Raw genomic sequence first — 26,409 nt, 5'->3', positions numbered from 1 at the left:
TTGTGTTCAGTACATTAATAACAGAACAATTCTGGGTTGAGCACCTTAAAATACCAGCCAGTCTCTATTTGATGATTGCTTTAGTTTCACTGCATAGCGGTATGCGGGAGAGAATGAGGATGGTTGATTTTATTCTCCTCGGGTGTATACCAGCTACACGGTAAGAAGTTATGCAACACTACCAAATCATATATGAGAAAAAAACAATGGCGAAAACAATTGAAAAATAAAAACAGTGGTGGTGTGATGTAGTTTAGTAGAAAAAAAAATAAACTGGTCAGTTCATATGCTTAACGGTAAAGAGGACACATATTATATAATATTCGTTTATGAAGAGGACAGACTGAAGCCCCCCCCAAGGCTTCCTAAACTACAGCGTCATTACGTCACTCTGCATCCGAACCTAGACCAGTCGCAGCCATTTTACTCCGCGAAATAAACTTCAATCACACAGCTAGAGGAAAAAAAAACTAAATACACAAGATACTTTCGCTGACATTCATGGATATGTCATCCTAAACAAGACCTCGGACAGATTCGGGGTTCAAGTCTTTGCAATTCGGTAAGACCACAGACCCGGCTCGGCGCTGTCTTGTTTTTAGCATGTTAGCATTTGTTAGCTAAACCGAGCTAACGTTAACTAGCGAAACTGTGGAGGTTGTTGTTGAGCACTGCGTCCGTGATATACAGACAGAAGCAGCAGACTAGGCTTAGTAAGACTGTACAGCAACGCATTAACAACGAGGGTTTGACTGTAACTAATCCTGAGATATGATTTTTAGTCCTCGGAATGATTGACGCGGGAGAGCTTCATCGTCATGTATGACTGGCAGTGTCTGCAACTCACTCACCTGTCTTCTAGACAACGTTGGCTTCTAGCCAACGTTAGCTTATCCCACACCGACCCGCATCCACCACTGCTATAACTAGCTGTGCTGGAGCTAACAGCCGTGTCAGTAAACAATACCTCCCTAGAAAAATGTGTTCTTGCCGTTTAAACTAGCTACCGTTTGTTGTCAAGTGTATTATTTGTGACTGTGGTGCACTGTATGTTTATTTCTGCCATTACCTCTCTGAATGCTGGGACATAGCATGACGTTACATTGTGAGTTGGCACTGGCAGCCCTATTACTCGAGTAATACTAACCACGCACGCTGTGAAATGACGCCCCCGTGGCGTGCACACACCCGATGGTTATCTTATTGCCTAATTGACAATCGATTGAAACGAGGAAAGTGAGGTAGTGCCGCAGCAAAGCGGTCTGTGTGAGCCAGACAGGCAGGATGTAGAATGTGGTGGTTTCAGAGACGGCCCTATCCAGTCGAAGTCTGTCACTGAAAAGTGTAAATTATTAGCCTATAACTTAAAGACTATGCTTATGGTTGGGTGGGAAGGTAATTATCCCAAGGCTGTAAGCCATATATCCCTATGTGTTTTGCTTATTTCAACCCCCACTGCAGTATTAGTTTGCAGGAAGAGACTGTCTGCTCAGACCACTTCAGACTAGGGTTTCCATGTCTTTCACTGTGGTGAATTGAATGAAAATAAAACCAAATATCACAATGTAGGCAACTGTGCTTGCATAGTACCCAATTTTCCTCCAATAATTTTTGAATATTCTAGTATAGGACTATTTTACCCCTTACAGTGATTGTGGCAAATCAGATTCTACTGAGTTGCAGGAGTTATTAGTTATGACATCTAGTACCCACAAAAAAGTGTGCCACCCGGGCCATTTAAATCAGATTTGTTTTAATTTCACAGAAACTACTTTACATAACAAGCCTACGTAATTCTTCATTGCAGTCCACACTCGGTGTTGAAGTTTGGCCATGTAGCCGCTGGAGTGGTCCTTCTTTTCTGTCGTGAGACAGTCCCATGGTGTTTGGCTTCTAGCCATTGAGCCTTTTGTACTGGTTTTAGAAAATCTTTTCAACGAAGTCCACAAAGGCAGCCACTAAGGAAACAACACCACAGGTGTGTCTGTGGGAACAGAGCAGAGCAGCGACTTTAGGGACTGAGCCACAGCGATGACATCATTTCTCTCTTATCTCTGGATAATAGAAGGCATTTTTGTTGGAACCAGACGTGGTCTATTTAAGATCCAGAACACTGCAGACTCAAACTGTAGTTGGTGTGTGTGTGTGTGTGTGTGTGTGTGTGTGTGTGTGTGTGTGTGTGTGTGTGTGTGTGTGTGTGTGTGTGTGTGTGTGTGTGTGTGTGTGTGTGTGTGTGTGTGTGTGTGCGCGCGCGTGCGCACGCGCGCGTGCTACATTTGCTCAGCATCTCACATAATTACAGAATGAATGTCTTATAGGTAACATCATCAAGGTTAATCATAGGGCTGTAAATCACACGTTTTATCACAATATTATATTGATTCTTTGGACAACGATACAATATGTACTGATAAAGATGACAATATGTATCAGTATTTTCACTTTGTATCGATAATATCGTTGAGGATTAGATTGATATATCGATCCAAATCGATGTATCGTTACACCTGTAGGTAATCAGCAGCAGGTCTTTCTTTTTTAAGAATCATCCAGGAGATAGGATATCTAGTTGTTCTTTTAATGGTAAGCCTATTTGTTTTTTTGTGATTTGCACGATAAGGTTGTGTCAGTGTTTTATCACATGCTCTTTTTTCTTTGGCAATTGACAGTGTTATGTTTATATCCTTTAACAGAAACCAGACTTCCTTGACTGTTTATGGTTTATTAGCTCCTAGATAAAGGCTGCAGTTTTCAGTTATCTTTTGTGTGTGTGTGTGTGTGTGTGGGGGGGGGTGGTACTTATCACGTGAAGGCTTCACAGCCAGGCCTATTTGTAGTAAAGGTGACCCGTGACCTCTTCTTGTCAGTATGCAGACACTGGGAAGTGGTTTCTCTGTGTTTGTCACTGTTGTGGATACAGCTCTGTGGTTGCAATTATGATTGTTTTGCTAAAAACAGGATTGTGAAATACTGGCTGGCATATTGTTTGTTGTTTTTGTTCAATCGTGTCAGCCTTAAGACAATCAGGAAGACTTCTGCGGTTGAAGGTCATAAAGCCTCTCACCTGCACAGCATATGTCTAAGCCTTTATAAGGTTGTGAGAGAGAAAGCCCCAGGGTGCATACACACCCAGATACTGTCATCATACTGCAAAAATGCTGACACAAATGATTACCTAGTTGAACACTGATCTTCTATTGCTGCAGATTATAAAAACACAGATGGAACTAGGGCTGCAACCAACGATTATTTTCATAGTCGATTAATCCGTCGATTATTTTCTCGATTAGTTGTTTGATCTATAAAAATTTCAAAACATGGTGAAAAATGTGGATCAGTGTTTCCCAAAGCCTAAGATGATGTCTTCAAAGGTCTTCTTTTGTCTAAAACTAGAAAATATTCACATTTAAGAAGCTGGAATTAGAGAAATCTTATTATTATTATTTTTTATTTATTAAAAGAAATGACTCAAATTGATTAATCGATTATCAAAATAGTTGGCGATTGATTTAATAGTTGACAACTAATCGATTCATCGTTGCACCTCTAGATGGAACCTGAAACCACTTTTTTGTTTTCAGTTAATCACAAACCCCGCCTGGTTAATTTGGTTTCGTCCAAGATGCTTGCAATGCTCTTAGCTCCACAATAAGCATATTCCAATCAATATCAAACTGAATTCCTTTTGAATAATGGCAATGTTAGTGTCCCATAAGTAAAATGTCTCATTTAGAAGTCTGTTAACAACAATTGCATTTTTAGTTCTTTCACCGAGAGCGCAGGGATTGGAAGATGGCATTGTTAGTCAGTATGTCGGATCTTTTGGTTGAGTGTCTAGTGGGGCTCTTGGACTTTCCAGGCCCTTGACTTTTCAGGCACTTACAGGCTGTCCAGTTTTTGTGACCTTTCAAGTCTGACCAGTGTATGACTGATACTCCCAGCTCACTAGTTGTACAAATACTGATTAAAGATTAACTTATGTTGCCTCTGACAATCATTGTCTGTGTGGCACCGATACCACCTACCAGTTTTATTTTTCTTTGAAAATAATAAAAGCTGCTTGTTTCTGATGTTTCTGGTAAAGTTCTTTTCTACAATGATGACCTTCTTTATTCATTTGTCTTGATGACATGTTGATAAGACCAGAGCACAGGTTGTTGGCAACACGTTTAGCAAGAAAACAGGCTAGTATGTGCTGACAGGGAAGAGTACATTTGTCAATATTATAATTACTGTGGTTGCACAATGCAATGTTGATGATTGACGTAAGCATGGACCACTGCAATGACCCTGCACATCACCTGTGACAAGTTTGAGATACCAAACACAACCTGAGGCAGAAAAGGACGGCACTGCCTCGTAGCAGAATAATATCGTACTGCTGACCTACCCGAACCTCGACTCTAAGTGTGTGTGTGTGTGTGTGTGTGTGTGTGTTACCCTTTGATAAGACACATGGTTCTTGTTGCCCCGGGCCATTAAAAGAGCAGTCCAGGGCAGAGCAACATGGCGCCTGCCATCTGGATCTGCTCTTTGATTCTGCTGGGCCAGCTCCGATGTTTATCCCACAACGCCCTATCAGCCGTGACAGTTGTTTGTTCCTTCTTTCCTCTTTCATAGCCTTCTTTCTCTCACTCTCACACACTCGTTCACACCCACCTTCGTTTTCCCCAACACATAAAAACACACAGCATGTAGTGCTCTGACGGGTGGAATCCTTTCATCACTTCCTGTCTCTTGTCTTTCACTCTCGCCAATTGAAATCTATCCATGTATTGTTCATCAAATTGATTATTTGACAGAAGTGGGTTTTTGGTCTTAATACACACTTATGTCATTATGTGATTGTTTTTTTCAATTCCCATGTCACACACATGCAAGGAGTCAGCGTTCATCCCTAAGATTTGTATTGCTGTCAAAACTAGAGGAAATGTTCTAGAACAGCTTCAGGAAACCATACCTAAAAATTCATTGCCATTTTTTTAGGGAGAAACCTACATAAAGAAACATTACTGGCAAATATCAGATGTGCAGTACAAGAGCACTATCTCCCCTGAGTGTCAATAAATTGATGCATAATCTAGGTATATTAAGCAAGTGTCCTGAAAGCTTGTGTGTGTGTGTGCAAACTGCAGCGTGATGCTACATTACAACTCTTCATTCATCAGTACCTAGAGGTTCTATTGTCTCTGCACGGAGGATCCACTTCATTGTCATAGAGACCACTGCAGGTTTTCCTAGCAACCTGTGCACGTCGAATTTCAGCCCTCGATGGAGCCTTGAGTGTCGGCTTGTTTTATTCAGGCATCTTTAAGTGGTACTCATCATCTGTTTATTCTCCATTTATCTTCAAGCGACAGCAGTGTGGGCTCCGCCACGGCGTGTGTGTGTCTGTATATGCAATTTTATTTCATTTTTTTTTAATGGGTTTTAATTGGTAAGTGTAATATCATATTTAATGTTTTGTAGTTGGCCCCCCTTTTTGACCCTTTTAAAATGGATTACTTTTTGTAGCGTGGTTCTGCTGTGTCTTTTTTTAAGATTTTTTTTTTTTTTTTTTTTTTTTACAGAAACTCCCTTTTAAAAAAATAAATATAATGGTGAAAGACATTACAGGACTGAACATACTATTTAACTGCAATCTAGTGGGTATGCAGGGTGGAGGTAAAATCCTGCTACACCATTTAGTTATATTTGTTCTATTCATGTTTGCTCCTTTCTCTCTCCTACCAGGTTTGACTCCATGGCTTAGTGTGACTCTTGACAGCAACTAGCCCGGGCGTCTCTCTCCGCTCTCCCCTGCTGTCCTCTGCCACTACAGGTAGGCATGAACTCATCAACGGAAGGAGTATTAATATTATTCATTCATTAACACTTTGATTAGACAATTACCAACCAAGCCTTTGGTTCGTCTCCGTATAGTTGGGCCTCTCACCTAGGGCTGGGCAATATATCTATATTATATCGTGATATGTGACTAGATATTGTTTTGGATTTTGGATATTGTAATATCATAATATGACATAAGTGTTGTCTTTTCCTGGTTTTACGAGCTGCATTACAGTAAAGTGATGTCATTTTCTGAACCTACCAGACTGTTCCAGCTGTTCTGTTATTTGCCTTTACCCACTTAGTCATTATATCTACATTACTGATGATTATTTATCACAAACCTCATTGTGTAAATATTTTGGGCAAGCAATAATTGTCAACCCTACAATATCTTTGCGATATCGAAGTATTTGGTCAAAAATATCGTGATATTTGATTTTCTCCATATCGCCCAGCCCCTACTCTCACCCATGCATAGGAAGCACACAATCACATTTAACCGGTTGTGATGCACTCTGAAATATATTTCTCATTATTTTCTCTATTAGTGTACTTATTTGCAAATTCTTAAGTGAAACCAGTATTATCAAACATCCCAATCCAAATGTGGATCGCATAACCATTTTACCTTTTTAAAAATCATTTAGCTAAGGATATTTGTTCTGCATGACGGTCCATAAACTCAAAATTGGAATGAAGTGCTGTTCAACTTTCTGTCGCAGTTTGTGTTCCAACTCTAGAGAAACTGAGGGGAAAGAAGATTATTTCTGCGGTGAAGACTGAAATCCAGTACCTGACTGGCTGATGTTAGATTTCATTGCTTAACGGGGCGCCCTGGTAGCTCACCTGGTTGAGCATGCGCCCCATGTACTAAGGCTTAGTCCTTACCGCAACAGTCTGGGTTTGATTCTGCCCCGGGCTCTCTCTCTCTCTCTCTCTCTCTCTCTCTCTCTCTCTCTCTCTCTCTCTCTCTCTCTCTCTCTCTCTCTCTCTCTCTCTCTCTCTCTCTCTCTCGCACTTTACTATCTTCAGCTGTCTTATCCATTAAAGGCCAAAATACCCCCAAAATAATCTTCAAAGAAACGAAACTAAACGATTTCATTGCTTAACGACCTTCTACTGCCACTGAAAGAGAACCTGAGAGAGATGAATAGCACTTGACCAGAGTCCCCTTTCCAACAGACTTGACCCAGAAAATTCAAAGCAGAAGGCCTCACAGCACAGGAGGCACAGCTTTTTTGTAATCTATAGGAAGTACTTACAGGCTACAGAGCAGAGACTGGTTAGTCACTAAAGGTGCTGTTACTGGAGATCTGTTACTGCAGTTCTGTCACAAAAAAACGCTGAGGTTTAAACACCAAGGCCCGAGTAACGTCTGAAGTAGGGTGTTTTATCATCATTAAGGGGCCAGAAAGTGGCTGCGGACCAGCGCCAAGTTTCAGAGAGTGGGGTCATTTTGCAGTGGTTGCCAGAGTCAACATTCGCCCATTCAAATTGTCAGTAAATGCCAAGTGAACTGGGATTGACTCCAATGATGTCTGATTGGTGTTGCTGAATGCACCCTCCTAAAATGTCACAGATATAGCAGGTAACAGTTACTACAAAGTACACCAGGAAGTCTTTAAGACAGGCGTCAGATCTTAAACTCTGACTGTGAAATAATTACTTGTAGTCACATTCATCAGGTAAAATCTATATAGACAAACCACACCATTATTATATATATTTATGTAAACCCAGCCCAGGAAAAACCTACTAATTATACAGTATATACCAAGAAATACTGTGTACTATTGGAATGTTTTAGTTTTTTCCCTTGCAACAGCATAAAATATTGGTATCAGGTCAAATTTTAAAATGATAAACAGAGGCTGCGTCTATTGTGCATTACACTTGTGACATGTACAGTAATGTATGTCTAGGGTTAATTAAAAAATAGTTTCAAAAAACAATTCAGAATTTTCTTTTGAAAAAATAGCCACTTCCTCTTACAATGCATAAGAGCATACGTATGTGGGACTTCTAGCCGTAGGCTAATTTGCAGTCCTTGACTCTGGTTAGACTTTTAGAAATGTTATTAATAATATATTAATAATAATGTAATTCTAAACTTATCATTGAGGACGCAGAAAAATGAAGAGCTTCACATCTGGCAAACAGCAGAAAATCAGTGTGTGCTTGCCTGGGAAGATATATGTTACTTATTGCACAAAGGAGCATTTTTTTTTTTTATATAGATTACGATACAAACTTTAAAAGCAGAACAAGAGATGATGAAATATGGGATTTAGGATTTGTTGTGTTTGGATACATGACATGGCATCAGCATTCAGCAACCAGAATGGACAACATTCAGACATGTTGAACTTGAAACCAAATGTGTCTGAGTCCAGTTAAGTCCCACAGTCTAATGCCTTTGGCACTTTTAAGGACCTACAGGGAGAACTAAAAGCAGCCACAGGAACAAAGTGGTTCTCAGCCAAAAGCAGCACATCAGGGTGGTTAGTAAAGAGTGCCTAGGTCCTTGAATGGCTGCATGTGGGTGCTGCTGAAGAGCGTTAAATAGCATGCATGTTCAGACTGAGCAGTCTATCATCTGCCGGTTAAGAGGCTGTTGGGAAGCCATGGATACTAAACTGTTTGTTTTGGGTTCCCGAAATGTTTCCGTTCCCCCTGTTTGAAACCGCCACAGCGACGTCATATTTCAGATTATGAAGCCTGTCTGTACAGAGAGAACATTCATGCACAAACTGGCCTTGTTTCTCACGAGCAGCGGTTTGAAGCGATTATTCAGTATAAGCTCGTTTAATGAATAATTTCGGCTGCGACTGAGCTCTTCCAGATGGCCCAAATGAAACGCCACTCTTAGCATTTCACCAGTTGAGGCGAAATAGTCATACCAACATGATGATGGTTATTTTTCTGAATTACTGATGTCCATGAGGAGCCCACAAAATGGCCTTGAGTGATGTATTCCTCCTGTTTGATTTCTTCAGTGAGTGGAGCAAAGCGGTTACTAGATTTTCCTCTACCTCCTCACTCTCTCTCTCTTCTTGTTTCCTGTATCCACACAGGTAGCAGCGAGACACAACCAAAGGGACGGTGACCAGAACCCCCTGTTACTGGCCTCCCCTCCTGAGGCAAGATGGAGCTCCAGGCGTCTCACGGGCAGCTAGGAGCAGAGGGGGATTGCGAGATGTCGAGTCTGCTGTTGGCCAGTCCCCAGAGCGAGGCGGTGACCCATGAGCTGGAGGAGCTGTCGCTGCAGCCACTGCCTCCACTCAACGAACGGAAAAATGGTGAGGACCTGCTGCTGTACAGGCCTGTCATGGTATGCTAAAACCGAAGATGCATTTAAACAATCCACCATGATGGAAGAGTAACCTAAAAGAGATTTATATCTTCACCTCTTCCTTCTGGAGAAAACTAAGGAGCTGCCTCTCAGCAGGGTGATTGAACGATACTATAAAAAGGCAACAAAAAGACACAGACCATCTGTCACCCTAAACAGATTCACTAAACATCCACATAAATCAAACTCAAACTTGACAGCCAATATACTGTATATAATAACATTACGCTCTTTGTATTTGCTGCAAACCTCCAACATGGAGACACTTATGGCAGCCTTGTTTAGCCTTAAATACCCTTCATACATAGACACTGTCAGGGTTTTCAGAGCGCTTTGGTGCAAATTACGTCATACACTCTTTTGCATATCGGTGACGCCATTGCGCAGTTATTTGCGTAAAGCTAAGTGGTTGTTGTGAGGGAGAGAGATATCACTAATGCAAAACTTGGAGCAGCTTGTCACATAAATGGGAATAGCTTAAAGGTCAACCCACCTTAAGTTAGTGAGCCTGTGCTGAAGTTGTCGCTAGCTCCATGGCTAACACCCTTCACTTCAACCAATAGGTAGCGAGCAAGACACAGGATCTTGGCTCTGGTCTTGAGGAGTTACCGACAAACCCTCTTTCTCCACGCACACTCGCTAACGTGTCTGCTGCTGCTGCCGCTGTGTGCACAATATGCAGCCGTGCTCGTCCAGACGCTCTCCACATTGTTTTTACGTACATAGGCCTAAGCTGTATAATGGCAGAGAAAACTCTGGCTGTTTATGCATGCACACAGGCACGTACTGCATTAATCAACTATTAAGCTCAAAATGGGCCATAAAAGTAAGTGAAACTTCCATCAGCTTTTCTTTTGTGCAGCGCGCAACAAATTCATCTTCATCACGCGATCCAGCCTGCATGTTAGCTTCACATTACCGTCACAATGTTGATGGTGTTCTGGCAGCCACATAGGACTGACTCAGACACTGATGGATGGGTACGCGATTAACAGGCTTTAGGAGTGGGTTAGATTCACTGCTGCCTTTGCCAGTTCCTAATCATGGCTTAGATGGTATAGGGAGATCAGTTCAGTGCAGTCACTGTGATATTGATCACTCTACGCTCCTAAAAATCTGTCAGTCAACAAACGCTGGGTGTTCAGCCAGAGCTGGGGATTAAACACGTGTTGGATAATTGTAGGATTGTGTGCTGTCGTGCACGGTGGCTGCTGCTGCCTGCAGGAGAGCGTCGTGAAATGTCTCGCCTGTGGAACATTTTTGTGGAATGTCAACAGTAGTAGCACCCACTCATCATTTTGGCTTTTGTCATTTCCCTTCCAGTGAGAACACACACCTCATACTTTCCACCTTCTGAGCCGTCCCCAGCACTTTGCCAACCACAGAGTCGCCTCTCTCATATTGGTTTTAACATGCAGGTGTTGATCTGTCTACCATCATGACAGGTCTGTGTGTCTAAGACCACTTCAGTTGTGTGGGGCAGGAGGCTGTAGCTCAGAGAGTCTGGAGGGACTGGGAGAACTGCTCTTTCAGCAGAGTGGGACGTCAATACTCAGGGCTGCGTGTGTGTTGTGAGGGGAACGAGAGTCTGGCCAGTAAACGCTAGCACATTATGTGAAATCAATAAGGTTATTGATAAAAGCAAAAGCCTGCTAAGAGGATAAAGGAGTGTACAAGCTAGAAACAACTAAAATGTATATAATAATATCTCCGAATGATAATCGGCTACTTCCCAAAATAGAATGCAAACTTTCGTCCACAGTATTTTCATTTTGAAGTTTATAAATAGTGAATGTTGCCTGAAATAAGAGTCTGACTCTTTAAAGAAATTGTTGAGAAACTGCTTTCTCTGTTGTATTTGAATTATTTTTGGAATTCAGACTTTAGTCAGATGTTCAAAAATAGGCCAGAGTCATTTGAGGGTGCACACACCCTCCCTGTTGCACACACACACACACACACACACACACACACACACACACAAACAACACAGGCTGACCTATTGTGGGGTCTCTGGTTGTTTGCATTACTGGTGTAGGGATTTTGATTGATTGATTATTAAAAGAAAATATATATAAATGTCAGTTTTGTTATTTTACTGTACTTTTATTAGGTTGCATTAAGGAATAGTGCAGAGTTTTGGGAATGTGCTTATTCACTTTCTTGCTGACTTAGATGAGAATATTTTTTAAATCCACCTCTAGATAATAGTAAAAGCTCCGGTTTTAAAAGCAGGTGAAACAGACCAATTCCTCATGCATGTGCTTGGGTTTCCTTCATTGACTTGCTGACTGCGTGCCTGTCTCTGTGTGCATAAACAGCTCAGTCATGTCATCCACCTCTCCCCTCAGTCTGCTTAGGTCACAGGTCAGTGTGTTTGTCAGGCTGAGCAGCGTTTCCCGGAGGAATCGAGGACAATGCCACTGACTGGAAGTCTAAATATATCACCATAGAATCATGTCACCGCTGCATACCTTTCTCTAACTATTTACTGAGTCTAGTTGGGGTCCGAATAGTTTGTTTCTCATTTCCATAGGCCCTTTTCAACAAGGCCTGCACACTGTCTATATAAACAGGAGCCAGAGTATATTTTCTGTAAATGTTTCACCACAGCTCTAGTTGATATTAAAGCTGCAGTCAGAGTACACAAAAGGGGCAGGTTATGACATATTGATGTAGGACAGTTTTGCATAGCCACCAAAGTAATGCAATCAGTCTTACCCTGGGAGAAAGAGTTTCACTGAGTTTATGTGTATCGCCAAAGAGGTTAGAGAGACAAAAGATGTTAATGTTGGTGAGGCCAGCTGTTTCCTGCTGAAGCAAGACAGCTGGTATAATTTCCCTGGGATTTTTTGACACACGCTATTCTGTGAATGGAGAAGTGTCTGTACTCCTGGTCAGTGTTTAATTTGTGCAAATCTACACCTCCTCCTACTTAATATGACACATCCTTATGTTTTAGGCCCACTAACAAGATAACATTAAAGCTATGAAACACTTGTGTTGTTGCCACAAGCTTGTCTTTTCAGCTTGTCAGATCCAGTTGTTTTGATTTGTTGTATTGTCCTTTGTCCTTAGTCAGTGCTGACTCAGACTGTTCCTCAGTAGTTTTACAAGGAACCAGGGAAGACGTCACATCAGGCTGTTGGGATCGCCCACAGCCCGAAAAAAAAACCACCCCAAACTGGCTGAGTAAGAAAGAGAAGTAAGCTTAGGAGGGTAGGAGGGGGTTGTGGCAGTAAAAAAAAAAAAAAAGTCAGGGAGGGATAGAGGACGGACCCAATGTTGCTTCTCTAATCCTTAGAAACTTCACAGCGCTGTGGATTCTTATTATTTGGATGATCATGTTGCACCGTGGCTGAGAGAGGATATGACTATAATCTACATATTTTGGGCTTTAATAGGCCAAATTAACCTTGGGATGAAATGGCTTAATCACTCAGTTGTATTTTGGACTGCTCTATAGACCAGGACTCTCAGTCTCAGACAATGGCCTGTTTGGAGGTAGAGACCCACAGTGACTGCACTAGGTTCAGAGCAGGTGAGCACTCCTCTTCTTTGTCGTTGTTATGCTAATTCCTCAACTCAAGTAGGCTAATGCTTTTGCCAGCTTGAATATAACTAGTATTTTGCTGGTGGGTTTCCTGTGATTGCCTTGTACTGTTTTTGGGTAGCAGTTAGAGATGTTCCGATACTAGTATCTGTATCGCTAAACGCTGGTATTGACATCGCGAAGTACTGGAGTTTATGCACCGATCCGATACCACGTCATAAAGCCCTAAAGAAAATCTACGTTAAAGTAGTTTATGTTCTTTTTCCGTTATAACTGACTGTCAAACTGGAGAATAAAAGAAAGTTCCGGGGCATTCATTGTTTGTGTTTGTTCATGTTTCACAAAGAGTTTAACCTGAGCCAGACCGACAACAAAGATAGAAATCATATCACATCACATCCATACAGGGATAGTAGTATACAGCTGTTAAAACATAATATGACACACTGGTATCGGATCGGTACTCGGTATTGGCCGATACGCAAGTTCAGGAATCAGAATCGGTATCAGGAAGGAAAAAATGGTATTGGGCCATCTCTAGTAGCAGTGGTCCAAACTTAAAAGCAGCAGCAGCAGCTTGTGAGCAGATAATAACTGAAATCTCATACCCAGGTGAAGAGAGGCTTATGGGAAAACAGAACAAAACACCATCCCGTTCTTAAACAACTACTGAGGTCTAAAGTTGCACTGGGTTGCAGGAGAAAAATCCTCTGCAGGCTTTTAATGGAAGCGTAGGAATAGCTGGTAAAGTTCCACCACACTACCATGCACTGAAGTATGTAACCGATGTTTAAATGTTATTGACTGGAAGGATAACTTACACCCTGAGTGCAAAATGTCCCCTGTAGAAAGACGTTATCGTATGTCGTCAACCTAATGGCTAGAGAGCAGGATATGAGTGGTGTATCAGGGGGTGGGGAGTGGTTAGTATGTGGTTACCATCTCAGCTTGATGTCATTTTCTACCCTATTTTATTTTTTATATACTACCTCATCTGTTTATTCTTGTCTGCTTCCCCTCATTTATCTTTTCATGTTTTTCCTTTTTTTCTAAATTAACATTACAATCAAATTGCCTGTTTTTCTTTTATAACATGTTTCCCCTTTTTGTTTTCAGTCTTGCAGTTGAGGCTTCAGCAAAGGCGAACCCGGGAGCAGCTGGTGGAACAGGGCATCATGCCACGTGAGTATCAGCACTGCCAGTTGTCCATCACTCACAAACAGCTAATGTGGTGTGGGCGGGTGTATGATATATGATTTTCATCTAGATCGTTTGTCTTTGAAGTTGTGCTCAGACTTATGCATTGATGAAAATGTTATGTGTTGCAGCTCTGAAGAGCCCAGCAGCTTTCCATGGGCAGATCCGGAGCTTGGAGAGAGCCAGGGTAAGGCACCCAGTTTTGGAATGAAGTGCCAACTGTGGACTTGAGAAGCAGAGGAAATCCAGTCCACTCAATCGAGCAGAAAAGAACAGAGGATGACAGGGCTTGAATTTTGAGGGGGACAATCAAGTACTGGATTACCTTGAAAATAGCCCCTTTTATAACAAAGTGCTTAAAAAGTCCTCAAAAAGGTCAAATGTACCACATACCGCTGTCTTACATTTTGTTTAAGTCAAGCTTTTTCTGTTTTTAAATTCTGACATGTTGCCATCTCCCTCTCCTTTTCTCTCGCCTTGATGAGCTTGTTACCGAAAACAGAATATGCCAGGGAAGTGTACATTGAAAAGCTGAAATCTTGTAAGCAGCCGGTGAACAATGCTGGTGTGATAGACTTTTTCCGTCTATGCACTCTGTCTTCGTTCTTCGTCTGAATGTTATTAATAGAGCCGGCGGGTATACATAGGTAGTACTGTTGAATCACAAAACAAGATCTCCGCGTTTTACAAGCACTTACTATTTTGTCCTAACAAAGTAACCGTGTTGACAGAACTACAGCTAATAATCACTGTAGTGACAGTGTGACTGTGACAGACAATGTCTTGCCGTTTGTCACGATGACTTGAGAAGCACTCGTGGGATTTTGAGACTTTCAGTCTGTCAGATGATATTTATGAATTTGGTTGTGTCACATACTACTGACCAATTAACCTTATAATTTTTAATTAATAATAAAACACGAGTGCTTCTCAAGTTATCGCCAACCCGGCCACAAATGGACTTAATATTTTTGTGCACATTTATGACTGTATGCTCAAAGACCTCTCGTATTTTAGTGTGTAAAATGAATGCATGAAATGAATTATTTGCTTTGAGTGAAGTTCTTGAAAATGAAAAAAAAAAAGTACTTCAAAGTCCTTGAATTTCGTTTTGTAATGTCTGTATGAATACTTAATTTACATGATTTACCGACTGTCCGTCTTTCTCTTCTAGACCGAGAATTTCCTCAAGCACAAGATCCGCAGCCGTCCAGAGAGAGCAGAGCTGGTCAGGATGCACATCCTGCAAGGTACTGGTAATTCTCTAGTTCTCACTACAAACACTTGTTGTTTTATCTAATGTTCCTCGTGGACCTTTTTTTAAACATCATAGAATTGAAATTGGCACCAGAAACGGTGCTATAAAACAGCACAGCAAACAAGAAATCTACAAGCTGACAGTATACAGTATGACTTCTATGTGTGGTATTTGTGTCTTTTCCTCAAGAGACCGGAGCAGAACCCTCACTACAGGCCACCCAGATGAGACTAAAGAGGGCCCGGCTGGCCGACAACCTGAACGAGATGTTAGCCCAGAGACCCGGCCCCATGGAGCTGGTGGAGAAAAACATCCTGCCTGTGGATTCCAGCGTTAAACAGGCCATCATTGGTGAGAGACGTGGCAGCAGTGATGATAAAACCGCAAATGTTGCCATATTAGACAGCCTGTGCTTTTAGAGCATTCCCTACCCGAATGAATGAAACCCGTCAGCAGAAGAAGTCATTGTTTGATCGACCATGCAGGGAATTGGAGAGAAATAATGATAAAAGTTGTGTGTTACTGGCAAAGAGATACAAGAAACATTGAGTGGTTGAATGCTGGACTTTGTTGTTGTCTCTTAGTGGGTCAGGTGAATTATCCCAAAGTGTTGGATGAAGACAGCAGCGATGCCCTGTCACCAGAGCAGCCGGCCAGCCAGGAGTCTCAGAATTCTGTCCCCTCTCCCGTAGAGAACAAAGTGCCAGAGATGCCCTCTCCAGCCCCAGCACCACCACCACCACCACCAGTGCTGCAGGTCAGATACAGTAGTGGGAGTAGTAGTAGTAGTGCTGTTTGTGTACGCCTGGCCTAATAGCCCCAGGTTCTTATAAATTAATGAGATTGATATTGGACTTAACAGCGATTATAATAAGTCCAGTGTTTGCTTTGCAGTTATGTATCTTTTTGTTATGTTTCTTCAGGCCTTCCCAAGTGCTTCACAAGCAGCAACGGACTTTATGAAAGCGATGTCTACCATTGAGCAGCCTGCCAGCCGCCCAGCCCTCACTCCTGCGCAGCCATTCACCACAGGTGCTCCTTCCAAACCAGGCCCAACACTGGTGAAAGTACGAGCAATTTTTTCCACCTCTAAATACAATATAACCTCTTACTGTAACATTTGAATGCTGCTGGACAAACCATATGTTTTCCCTGTTTCCTCCCACTACAGCAAAGCCAGCAGAAGTTTCCCTCAGAGAAGAGCCGCAGTAAGAAGAGCAAAGAGCCCAAGTCCAGGGTGAAAAAGCTCAAGTACCACCAGTATGTTCCCCCAGACCAGAAGCAGGAGGCCAGTGAAGCACCCATGGACTCCTCTTATGCCCGACTGCTGCAGCAACAGCAGTTGTTCCTTCAGCTGCAGATCCTTAGCCAGCAGCAGCAGCACTACAACTACCAGACTATATTACCAGCACCACTAAAGTATGTATATAACACATTAAAACTGATGCAAAAAGATATCGTAATTGTATTGTTTAATTTCTGGTCTGCTTTGGCTTGCCTTCATAACTCTAAATCTAAAAACCTGAAAGCAAGCCAAATATAGTTGTGTTTGATGACCCAGAAGGCCATTAGCTAGTTTCCAATAACAACTCTGCATCTAATCATATCAATAAGTAACAGGATGTTGTTTCGCCAACTGCTGTCTTTATAACCGTCCTCACAGCGGCAGCATGGCCAAGCTCCCTTTGAACTACTGCACTGTGGTTTGGTTGACTGGCTTTGTTAGTGAGGCGCAGGGCACAGGATGGATGGTCTGCTCACATTGAGAACAGATTTCCTCTCTTGGTTTCCTGCCTTTCTCTCCCTCTTCAATGGTCTCTCCAATAAGTTTCTTATTCACGTGATGTGGAAGTATTGTGAATTATTTCCTAAAGTAACAATGACCTCATGTTTTTGTGTCTCTTACTCACCGTAGGCCTGTGGCCGAGGGTCAGAGCAGCAGCGCCGGCAGCCTGCCAACCTCAATCGTGGTGTCTTTGCCCGCCGCTCCTCCACCTCCCCCCGTGACTCCAGCTCCGGTTCGTCCAAACAACTCGCTCTCGAACCGCAAGCCAGGAGTGTTGCCTGCCAACCTGGAGGAGATGAAGGTATTTGGAAACCCACTTGTACCGGCAAACCCCTCACCAGCAGCAGCTTAGAAATTAAAGTTAAAATTGTAGCCTAAAGGGAGAAATTACCCTTTCTTGGGCCCACTCAGCTGTTGAAACTGAACGAGTCGAAATATTACACACGTACAGCAATGTTTTTTTTTTTTTTTTGAAATCTGATAACCCCACATAAAGATCTAACAAGGTTTTGTCTAGTCATTTGAAAGTTTCATAAAGCAATGATAACCTGAGGGCACTGACTTAACATTTGTTCAATTCTTCAAATCTCTTTTTTTTTCTCTTTCTCAAAGTTGCATTGGATTAAAAAATACTAAATTCAGGGGAAAGCAGGAGAAATGGGTAGCCCTGCTCCGTCCAAAGTTAACTAAATCTGCATAACAGCACCTCTAAATAAACTAACTAATAAACACATGTATTATAAATGCATATACAGTGTCTTGCCATGTAATCTGTGCAAAAAAAAGTGTAACAGTTGTGGTTTAATTTGTGGTTATGTGATGGATCATATCTTTGCCGAGATCAGTGACATCCTGGAGTTTTGTTTGTGGTGGTTGCTCCACTGATTACACTCCAGGAACTGACTGGCCCAGTCAAGAAATAGTCGTAGTAAAAGGTGAAATTCAGAGGTGCTGGATGGCAGATTTAAAAAATAACTTTGCACAGAGACTGGCTAGCTGTTTTTCCCTGCTTCCAGTGTGTGTGCTAAGCTAATCGGCAACTGGCTGCATGATCATAATTACCAAACCGATATGAGAGTGGCATTCATTTCCTCAACTCTGGACAAAAAAACGCAAAGTTGTTGAACTATTCCTTTAAAATCAGTTGCACACCTCTTCTGGCGCTAGTCCAGAATTGATGACATGATAATATTTGTATTTTTCTAGGTGGCTGAGCTAAAACTGGAGCTAAAGCTGCGTGGCCTCCCAGTGTCAGGAACAAAGACCGATCTGATAGAAAAACTGAAGCCTTTCCAGGACAATCACTGCACCTCTGCTCCTACCACCACCCCCTTCTCCTCCATGCCCATGGAGGTCACCACCACCACCACCACTACAACCCCTGCTATAGTTTTTCCAGTCCAGCAAGTTGCTTCAGAGAGCATTAACCCCACACCGCCGGTCTCACCCATTCCCACTGATCGCTCCACCCTCCAGCAGGATGCACCTCTCCCGTCTTTCCACGTCCCGGAGGAAAAGGACAGGCGGCTCCATGAGAAGGAGCAGCAGATAGTGGAGTTGATGAGGAAGCTGGAGCAGGAGCAGAGGTTGGTGGAGGAGCTGAAGATGCAGCTGGAGGTGGAGAAGAGAGGCCAGGGTGGCTGCACCGCTGACTCTGCCTCTGTGTCTCCCAAACTCACTTCTGTACCTGCCATGAATCCTGTTCCCACCGTCCTGAACTCAAACGTAATAAAAATGGAGGGTGCGGTGTTGTCGAACTGTTCATCCACTACACATGCAATCCCCAACTGTATCCTGGGCTCGCAGACTCTCTCTCCCCTGCCAACAGTGGTCAAGTTGGAGGATGTGACTGTTTCTTCTGTCAAACCGCTCCAGCTCCAGACCCAAACCCAGCTCATCAACCAGATCCAGCCCCAAACCCAGCCCCAAATAACCAACAGCCCACAGATACGCTCCCCATCACAGAGAAGTCCCAAGGTTCAGACCCAGCCACAGTCCCAACCTGCAGCCCCCAGCTTGCAGCAGTTCTTCATCAGCCACCCAGGTGGGGTGTCCCAGGTGCTGGGTCAGCCTCAGACCTTGTTAACCCCGACTGGCCAGGCTGGGAGGATCCTCCTCCCAGTCTCGCTACCCAAAAACGCTACTGCAATCCAGCTGCCAAGCTCCACTGTCAGCCTGCAGGTAAGATTGCAGTAACGTAGAGTGACCTCATGTGTAGTGGTGTCTGTTAGAGAACTGTTTACCTGCTTTAGGGGTTGATAAATTTGAAAACTGGATGTGTAGACTCACAATTATGTTCTTACACCCTCTCCCCTTATGCCAGCCTGTTCTTCAGGCCACAGTCTCAAATCCAGGCCTGGTCCAGGCCTCAGTTCCTCAGCTGCAAACCACTAAGCTGGAGACGGCACCCAGCCAGCAGTTAACCAACCACAACCCATTGCTACAGGTCAGTCACGCCACGCAGTTGGATGCATTTCTGTGGGAAATTATGCTAGTGACTTTCACTACTGTGCCATTTTGTCTTGCCTAAAATAATCATGCTTATCTGCCACAGTCCTATGACAGTAATGTGTCCAGTTATGATGGTAACTGGATAAGTACTGCTGGAGCTGATCATTTTTCTGATTATCGATAAATCTTTTTGAATTATTTTATTTGTACTAATTCATTTATTTTTTGGACTTGATTGCAATTTCACCGAACCAAGAACCAAGTACCAAAGATGATATTATTATTTATATTATATATATATATATTTTCAATGATGTTAAACAGAGAAACGCTGCCAATCCTCACGTGAGAAACTGTAACCAGAAAGTGTGAGCATTTGTTTTGTTTCAGCAGTATTGCTTGTGAGATGTGAGACATGCTATCTTTGACCACAACCATTACTCTTTATTTTGTAGCGCACAGCTTGTGAATTAGTCATGATCATATGTCTTAGTAAAAACGTATTTACTTTTCAGATTTAGCTTGTTTTACAATTTAACAGAAATCCAGTGGGTCAGCTGCGCCACAAGATATTTAAGATGATAATTAATGAAACTCTACTCTTTCCACTACTGTAGCTCTATGTGAGAGCTACAAAGTTGTGTGTGTCCTACGTCCCATTTGCTGTAGCTTCAGTTCCTCCTTTAAAAAACAGCACTGATGTTAGACTCTGTCTTGTGTGTTGACAGACTCTGACTATGTGCAATAACACTACTGGCTTGGAGAACCAGACTAGGCCTGAGATGAATCCCCAGTGTTTCCTGAGAAGCTCACCAGAGAACAGGGTCTCTCCACGGGCTTCACCCAACCACAACATCTCCAACGGACCCCACAATAAGGTATCGGTGCTGAGTAATTACTGGAGGGGACGGGGCTTAGTTTGGTTCGATCTGTCGTCCTACTTACTGAATACTTTTTGATAAGTTACTATTTAATTTAAACAATTTTCCCAATGTAACCATTCAGACGGTTCTTAATTCTGCCGGTGTTTTCTCCATCTCTCTCTCTCTTATTCTTTTAGTCTCCTTCTCCCCAGCCTACCTTCATCCTTCAGCCCACCTCCCTTGTTACTCAGCCTCACAAGACAAGAGAGCCTCCCCGCTACGAGGACGCCATCAAACAGAGCCGCAACTTGCACATCAACAATGTTTCACAGGTTAGATACGCACCAGCCACAGCCCAGCTCACACACCACTAGGCACCACTGTATCCTTCAGAATACAAAAAAATGCTTGAGACTATTTTCAGTTTTCTAGCCATAAGGAATTGTTTCGCTTTTGTTGAGCAGCAGCAAGTCTCTTAATTTAGTTTACTGCCTTTTCAGGTTCCCACGGCAACCAGCCAGCAAATGGATGACTTGTTTGACATCCTTATACAGAGTGGAGGTAAGAAAGTGCACACTGACAGTACACATCCAGAACATTCTGTTTAGTATGAGCAAGTTTAAAACGTTCTAGTCCCAGGGAAATGCTGCGTCTTCAGTTTGGTGACATTACAGTTTATGTTAACAGAATTGGACTGATTTTTAGATATTTTAGATATTTATTTTGTCTTGGCTAATATGACAGAGGCTCCTCCTCAACCACAGCAACATGTAGACCAGTAATTCACAACCAGTGGTACTTGTACCCCAGGGGTTCCTTCTGCAGTTGCCAAAAGTTAACTTGGAAGATTGTTGAGTAGCTCAAGGAATTGGGAAAAAAAAATAAAATTATGATTTGACTATGATTTGACGTATGATGGATGTATGTATTAATTGAGTCAGCTGTAACACGTGAACATGTTAGAATTGGGAGTGTGTGAAAACTAGTTACCAAGGAAGCAAAGAGGTCTAAATAGTTAGCTAAAAGTAATGGAAAATGGTTGAAGTAGGAAGCTAATAGTTATAGATAAATGGTTAAAATAGTTAGCTATAATTGATAAATAAATGGTTGAAATATATAAGCTAATATTGATAAATAAATGGTTGAAATAAGTATCTAAAAGTAATGAATACATGGTCGAAATAGGAAACTAAAAGTAACAGATACGCAGTTAAAATAGTTAGCTAAAAGTAATGGATAAAAGGTTGAAATAGTTGACCAAAAGTACTGGATAAATGGTTGATATAGGAAGCTAAACAAAATGGATAAATGGTTGAAATAGGAAGCTAAACATAATGGATAAATGGTTGATATAGTTAGCTAAAAGTAATGAATTCATGGTTGAAATAAGAAGATACAAGTAACAAATAAGCAGTTGAAATAATTAGCTAAAGTTGATGAATAAATGATTGAAATAGTTAGCTAAAAGGTTCAGGGTTATCTTTAGTATCAGTTCCTGAGTCCCGCTGTAAAAGCATGTTCTGTACAATGTGATTACAAAAATTGGCCAGTGCCAGTCTTCAGAGAAGCCCTCATTCTGTAGCCTCTTGGCCAGGTCATGTTTCTAAATGAGAAGTTGTTCTCAAACAGTTTAACTGGATAAATAAAGGTTTATTAATAAAAAAAAATTGGTTAAACTCTCATATATATATATATATATTTTTTTTTATCCTCTTCCTCCTCCAGAAATCACTCCATTTATCCAGCAGGACCCCCATGTGTCTCTCACTAAGACGATCCCAGTCACAGCGAGCATCTCCACCCTGCCGGTCAACACCGCTCTCTCCAGGCCGCCTCCACAGATCCAGGTGGCTCCTCCGCCCACCCTGAGCCCCATCATGGACCACGGCCTGCCCAGCCTCTCCTCGCTGGCCACAGACAATCAGCTGGAAGCCTTTCTGGAGAACACACTGGCTGAAACGGCGCCAGCGTCAGACCCGCGCACACAGGGCCTGATGGAGGAGCTGCAGGCCCAGCTGATGGAGCAACAGCCCTACTCTCCCATGGACACATCAGACCTGTCCTTCTGTGATTCTTCCTCGCCCTCCTCGCTCAACATGGGTCTGTCTGACCCAGGCCTGGACAACATGGAGTGGCTGGACCTCACCATGCCGCCAGGTCCTGCTGGCGCACTCACACCACTGGGGATCCCAACGGACTTCCTGGATACACAAGACCTGCAGCTGCACTGGGACTGACCGAGGGGTGGATGACAGAAAAAGAAAGCCGGTCTGTCCAGGGAGTTGGCAGAGCAGGTCAGTCAGGAGTGAGAGATGGATGGATAAAGAGAAGAAGAAAGGGATTGGCAGCCACAAAGAGGTTACATTCTAACATGTTAAATAAGGAGAACAGATGGCATTTCTGTGCCATACCACTCTCACCAGTACATCCAAACCATCTGTAATATTCCCACTATACTACAGTAAGAGATGCTGTACAGGCAGTGCACTGATTCAAGTTGAACTACAAGCAGGAGTTTGCACAGCTTTAAAAGACGGCCACTAATGGCTGAACAACCACAATAACGTCGTCACTAAGGTGATTGTGGTCACCCATCGCTTTAGTGATGAAGATTTTAAGCAGGCTAGACTTTGACAGCGTCTGATGCGTCATGATTTTAATGATCGCCTGATTACAGAGACGAAGAGACGGAGCCAAACGAACACTGGTCGCTCGGACTGTTTGTAAATACTCTTTAAATCACACTAATACAGCTTAACTTTTCCCTTCTTTTTATTTCTACTGGAGGTTTGGCCGGTTGCGAACACAGTGTTTATTTTATTATGTAACCACAGTAACTCAATGTAAAAGGGTGGAGGTGGTGTGATGCGTAGGCGTTTGTTCCACTGAAGCATACCGTGCCATCCTAGGTCATGAAAGCTGGTCGTTACAACACAATAACCGTGTCGCTCTTAATGACAGCTCACAGACTCCAGATGAAATCTAGTCGTAATAAACATAAAGTTATATTAGATTCTCAATAAAAATTCCTACGAGGCTCGGCCTGGGACATGAATGCGTCATGGTGTCAGTACAGACTCGGCCACTAAGCACTTCACCCGGGGAAGCTTAGACTAAACCGGTCTAAGCAGTTTGTTTCCTTTTGTGATTGGAAGCCAGACGTGCCCAGTCGGTCACTGAGCTAAGTTTTCAAGGGATTTCTAACCAAGAGGAGGCCAATCCTCTGTTCACACTGGTCCAGTCTACCACTTACTGTATGTTACTCGTTTGCTGACTAATCTGACTCGTTGTGTCAGATGTGACTGTTTTCTCCTGACCTATCGCGACCCCCGCGGTCAAGCTGATGAACCAATGACTGTAAAGAACAAAGACGTCAGTCTGATGACGAGAGGAGGAAGCTCCTCAATCTGTGTGAGAGCTATGCACTTAAGAGGCGGCGAGATCTGGCGATGCGCCTTATTCACCTCAAATCAAGGAAATGTGAACTTTGCATATCCAAAGTGATCGTTGCTATGAAGTGATCAATACGATTGTGATCAACATAAAGATCGTGTGGCCAATAGCTCCAGAGATACTGCGGTTGTTGTCTGGGTATCTTATTTTGAATGTAATTTTGAAAAATGGGACTTCACTCACAAAGTTGGCAGCTTTTTTTTTTCTTCTTCCAATAGTAAACTGACTAATAAAACGGTGGAAAGGGAACAAATATCAGTTTATTAGACATGCAGACAAACATCCAGAATAGGTGTGAAGTGCAAGTTATATCAAGGAATAAAGATGTCTTTGGAGGAGATTAGCTTTATAGCTAGCTGTGTGTGTGTGTGTGTGTGCGCGTGTGTGTGTGTGTGCATGCGCGCGCGTGCGTGCGCCTGTTACCACAATTTGGACGAATCACAATATTCTAAGGTAAGACTGGTGAAATAGTCTAACTTGTGATGCATCAGCTACTGTGGCCTGTAGCCAAAGTTAGTTTCCTGACCAAGTGGGCAGAAGCAGGCAAGTGTGTGTACGTGTGAAGATTTGTCTTCCCGTCTTTTGCATGTCCACCCGTGTCTCTGTGTGCATGATTGTATTCACGTTTAATCTCGAGCTGTTTCCAGCTCTTTTCTCAGCCGGTCGCCCACAAGTTGTCTGAAGAAATTTTGATGATATCAATGAAATCAAATCATCTGACATATTCAAAACTTCCCTCTTCAAAAAGCTTCTGATGACTGTTTACTGTTTTTATCTGTTGTTCAGTTGGTGTCCTATAGTCCAAAATGCACAGACACCTTTAAGGTGTGATACACAGTGAAGAGGGCTTAGCTACTTTTAAAGCTGTCATAAATTCCAGATGTTTATTTTTAACAGATTGCATCATGTCCCACTTGCTGTTTCTTTTTAAGCCTAAGTATTGAGTTACTGGTTTAGTATCTCAGTTTAGGATGTTGTTCTGGGATTGAAGCAGTCTTACTGTATGGCACTTTAATATAAGATTCCTTTTATAATTGTCTTTTCTTCTTTTCTTTTTTTTTTATTGTCATGTCCAGTTAAATCACATTTTCAGTACATTTTAACCACTTAAATCTGTCATTACGTCCATTGGCACTAGAGGGCGCCTCCTCTCTTCTGTTGTGGCACATTTTCAGGGGCATTTATAGCAGGAACAAAATTTAAAATGGGGCTTTTTTCTTCTTCTTGTGTTTTTAAATGTATTTTCTGCCTGTGTAATGCTGAATTGCTGTGTTCATCAGCAATACTTTGGAGCCCTTTATGTCAACACTGTCTTGTCAAAGAAGTACGATGCTCTTACTGCTGCAGTTACACCTTTATCATCAGATCAGATGGATGCACCCAAATCCAAAACATTTGACCACCTAAAAGTGTTGCGCCAAATACTGCACAGACCCTGGGCTGTGCAGTATTTGGAGCTTTTTTTTTTTTTCTTCTTACAAACAAACTCAAGTTAAACCACCTGTTTAATCCCCATTCTCACCTCATTCTCCTGGGCACCCCTGGTTTTGGCACCGTTGGTTAAGTTCCATTGGGTTGCTCGGTCTAGTTGTATTTCTTTTGTGTTAATCCTACATATGATGAACAGTAACATATCTAGTTGATTCCTGTGTGTCCTCAAAGAAATGACAAGATAATAGTTTTTTTTTCCTCTCCAGTCTGACACCTTTTTAAGGCTGTCAAATTTGATATTTTATTGCCAAAAAAGGCAGTGGAACATATTATCACATTTACTTTATTTTCTCACGTTTTTGTATGCATCACTTTTTTTTTTTTTTTTTTTTTTAGGTGAAAAGAAAAATCATTTAATCTTTTTTTCAGTTAATGTAAAAATCTGTTGAGGATTTCATGTGTATATTTTTGGTTTGCGGAGTTTCTCTTTCATATTTTTCATATCAGACATGCACACACCTCTTGGCTGCAGTAAATCTACACATGTATGCGATTTACGCTCGATGTGACACCACTTAACGTTGGCAATTGTGGTTGGTGACTGGCAAGACAGGGACAGCTGAAAACAATAATGGCTGCTCTCCCTTGATATACTGTACTGTACAGTTAGTCAGATCCTGCCTTGATTTTTATCATTGTACCAACCTCTACTACAGAGTAATACAGTTTATAAGGTAATTTATAAGTTCAGAAGCACTTAATATCGGAGTGGTGGTTTGAATAACTCTTAATTTAGAGGTTTGTGGAGGCAGAGTCAATCTGAAGAATGCCTGAAGGGTTCCGTCAACTTCTCTACTTTTATAGTGGAGGGTAACAGGCGTTGGTTCGGGCTTCCCCATATTGACTTCACCTTGTCCTCATTCACCTGCAGTTTATCGTCATGTAAACATTGTACATGTTTTGGTGGAGAAGACGTTTCATTAAAAAATATATTTTGGGGAAATGTACATCTTTCATTTTAGCCGATTCTCCTCTCCATCTCCACCTGCCATGCCGCTTGTTTGTATGCCATATGTTTTGCACATTGTGTACATATTTATATAGATGTAATGCATATTTTTCTACATGTGTAACATCCATGGGTTCATTTTGTAAATACTCCAAAAGATGTATATGAGTACTGTATGCCTTTTATGTGTCAATAAAATTTGGTGTACTGTGAACGCCTCTGTA

At 42.2% G+C, this 26,409-nt stretch overlaps 1 protein-coding gene across 3 annotated transcripts; it reads left to right on the top strand.

Annotated features, from left to right (window-relative positions):
- The first annotated feature begins 377 nt into the window (after positions 1-377).
- On the top strand, positions 378-26,399 carry mrtfba (myocardin related transcription factor Ba). Of its 3 annotated transcripts, XM_028567481.1 has the most exons (17): positions 378-562; positions 5,734-5,821; positions 8,907-9,131; positions 13,854-13,919; positions 14,066-14,121; positions 15,109-15,184; positions 15,382-15,543; positions 15,777-15,949; positions 16,116-16,259; positions 16,364-16,611; positions 17,108-17,279; positions 18,185-19,159; positions 19,302-19,424; positions 20,158-20,307; positions 20,490-20,624; positions 20,793-20,853; positions 22,018-26,399. In XM_028567481.1, the coding sequence occupies exons 3-17, from the start codon at positions 8,978-8,980 to the stop codon at positions 22,527-22,529; spliced, it is 3,207 nt and encodes a 1,068-aa protein (XP_028423282.1). In that variant the 5' UTR covers positions 378-562; positions 5,734-5,821; positions 8,907-8,977; the 3' UTR covers positions 22,530-26,399. The 3 variants fall into 3 exon arrangements, with proteins under 3 accessions (XP_028423282.1, XP_028423283.1, XP_028423284.1); XM_028567482.1 differs by lacking the exons at positions 378-562; positions 5,734-5,821; positions 8,907-9,131 and adding an exon at positions 12,629-12,725; XM_028567483.1 differs by lacking the exons at positions 378-562; positions 5,734-5,821; positions 8,907-9,131; positions 13,854-13,919; positions 14,066-14,121 and adding an exon at positions 14,141-14,475.
- The last annotated feature ends 10 nt before the right edge of the window (positions 26,400-26,409 follow it).

The sequence above is a fragment of the Perca flavescens genome, chromosome 21 (assembly GCF_004354835.1).
Source record: "Perca flavescens isolate YP-PL-M2 chromosome 21, PFLA_1.0, whole genome shotgun sequence".
NCBI lineage: Eukaryota > Metazoa > Chordata > Actinopteri > Perciformes > Percidae > Perca > Perca flavescens.
This window is presented reverse-complemented; position numbering and strand designations above follow the sequence as displayed.

Excerpts from the sequence above, each read along its gene's own strand:
- mrtfba (XM_028567481.1), top strand. The coding sequence starts at position 8,978 with ATGGAGCTCCAGGCGTCTCACGGGCAGCTAGGAGCAGAGGGGGATTGC. Across the intron at positions 14,122-15,108 it reads GGAGCTTGGAGAGAGCCAGG|ACCGAGAATTTCCTCAAGCA; the intron begins GTAAGGCACCCA and ends TTTCTCTTCTAG. Across the intron at positions 20,625-20,792 it reads ACATCAACAATGTTTCACAG|GTTCCCACGGCAACCAGCCA; the intron begins GTTAGATACGCA and ends CTGCCTTTTCAG.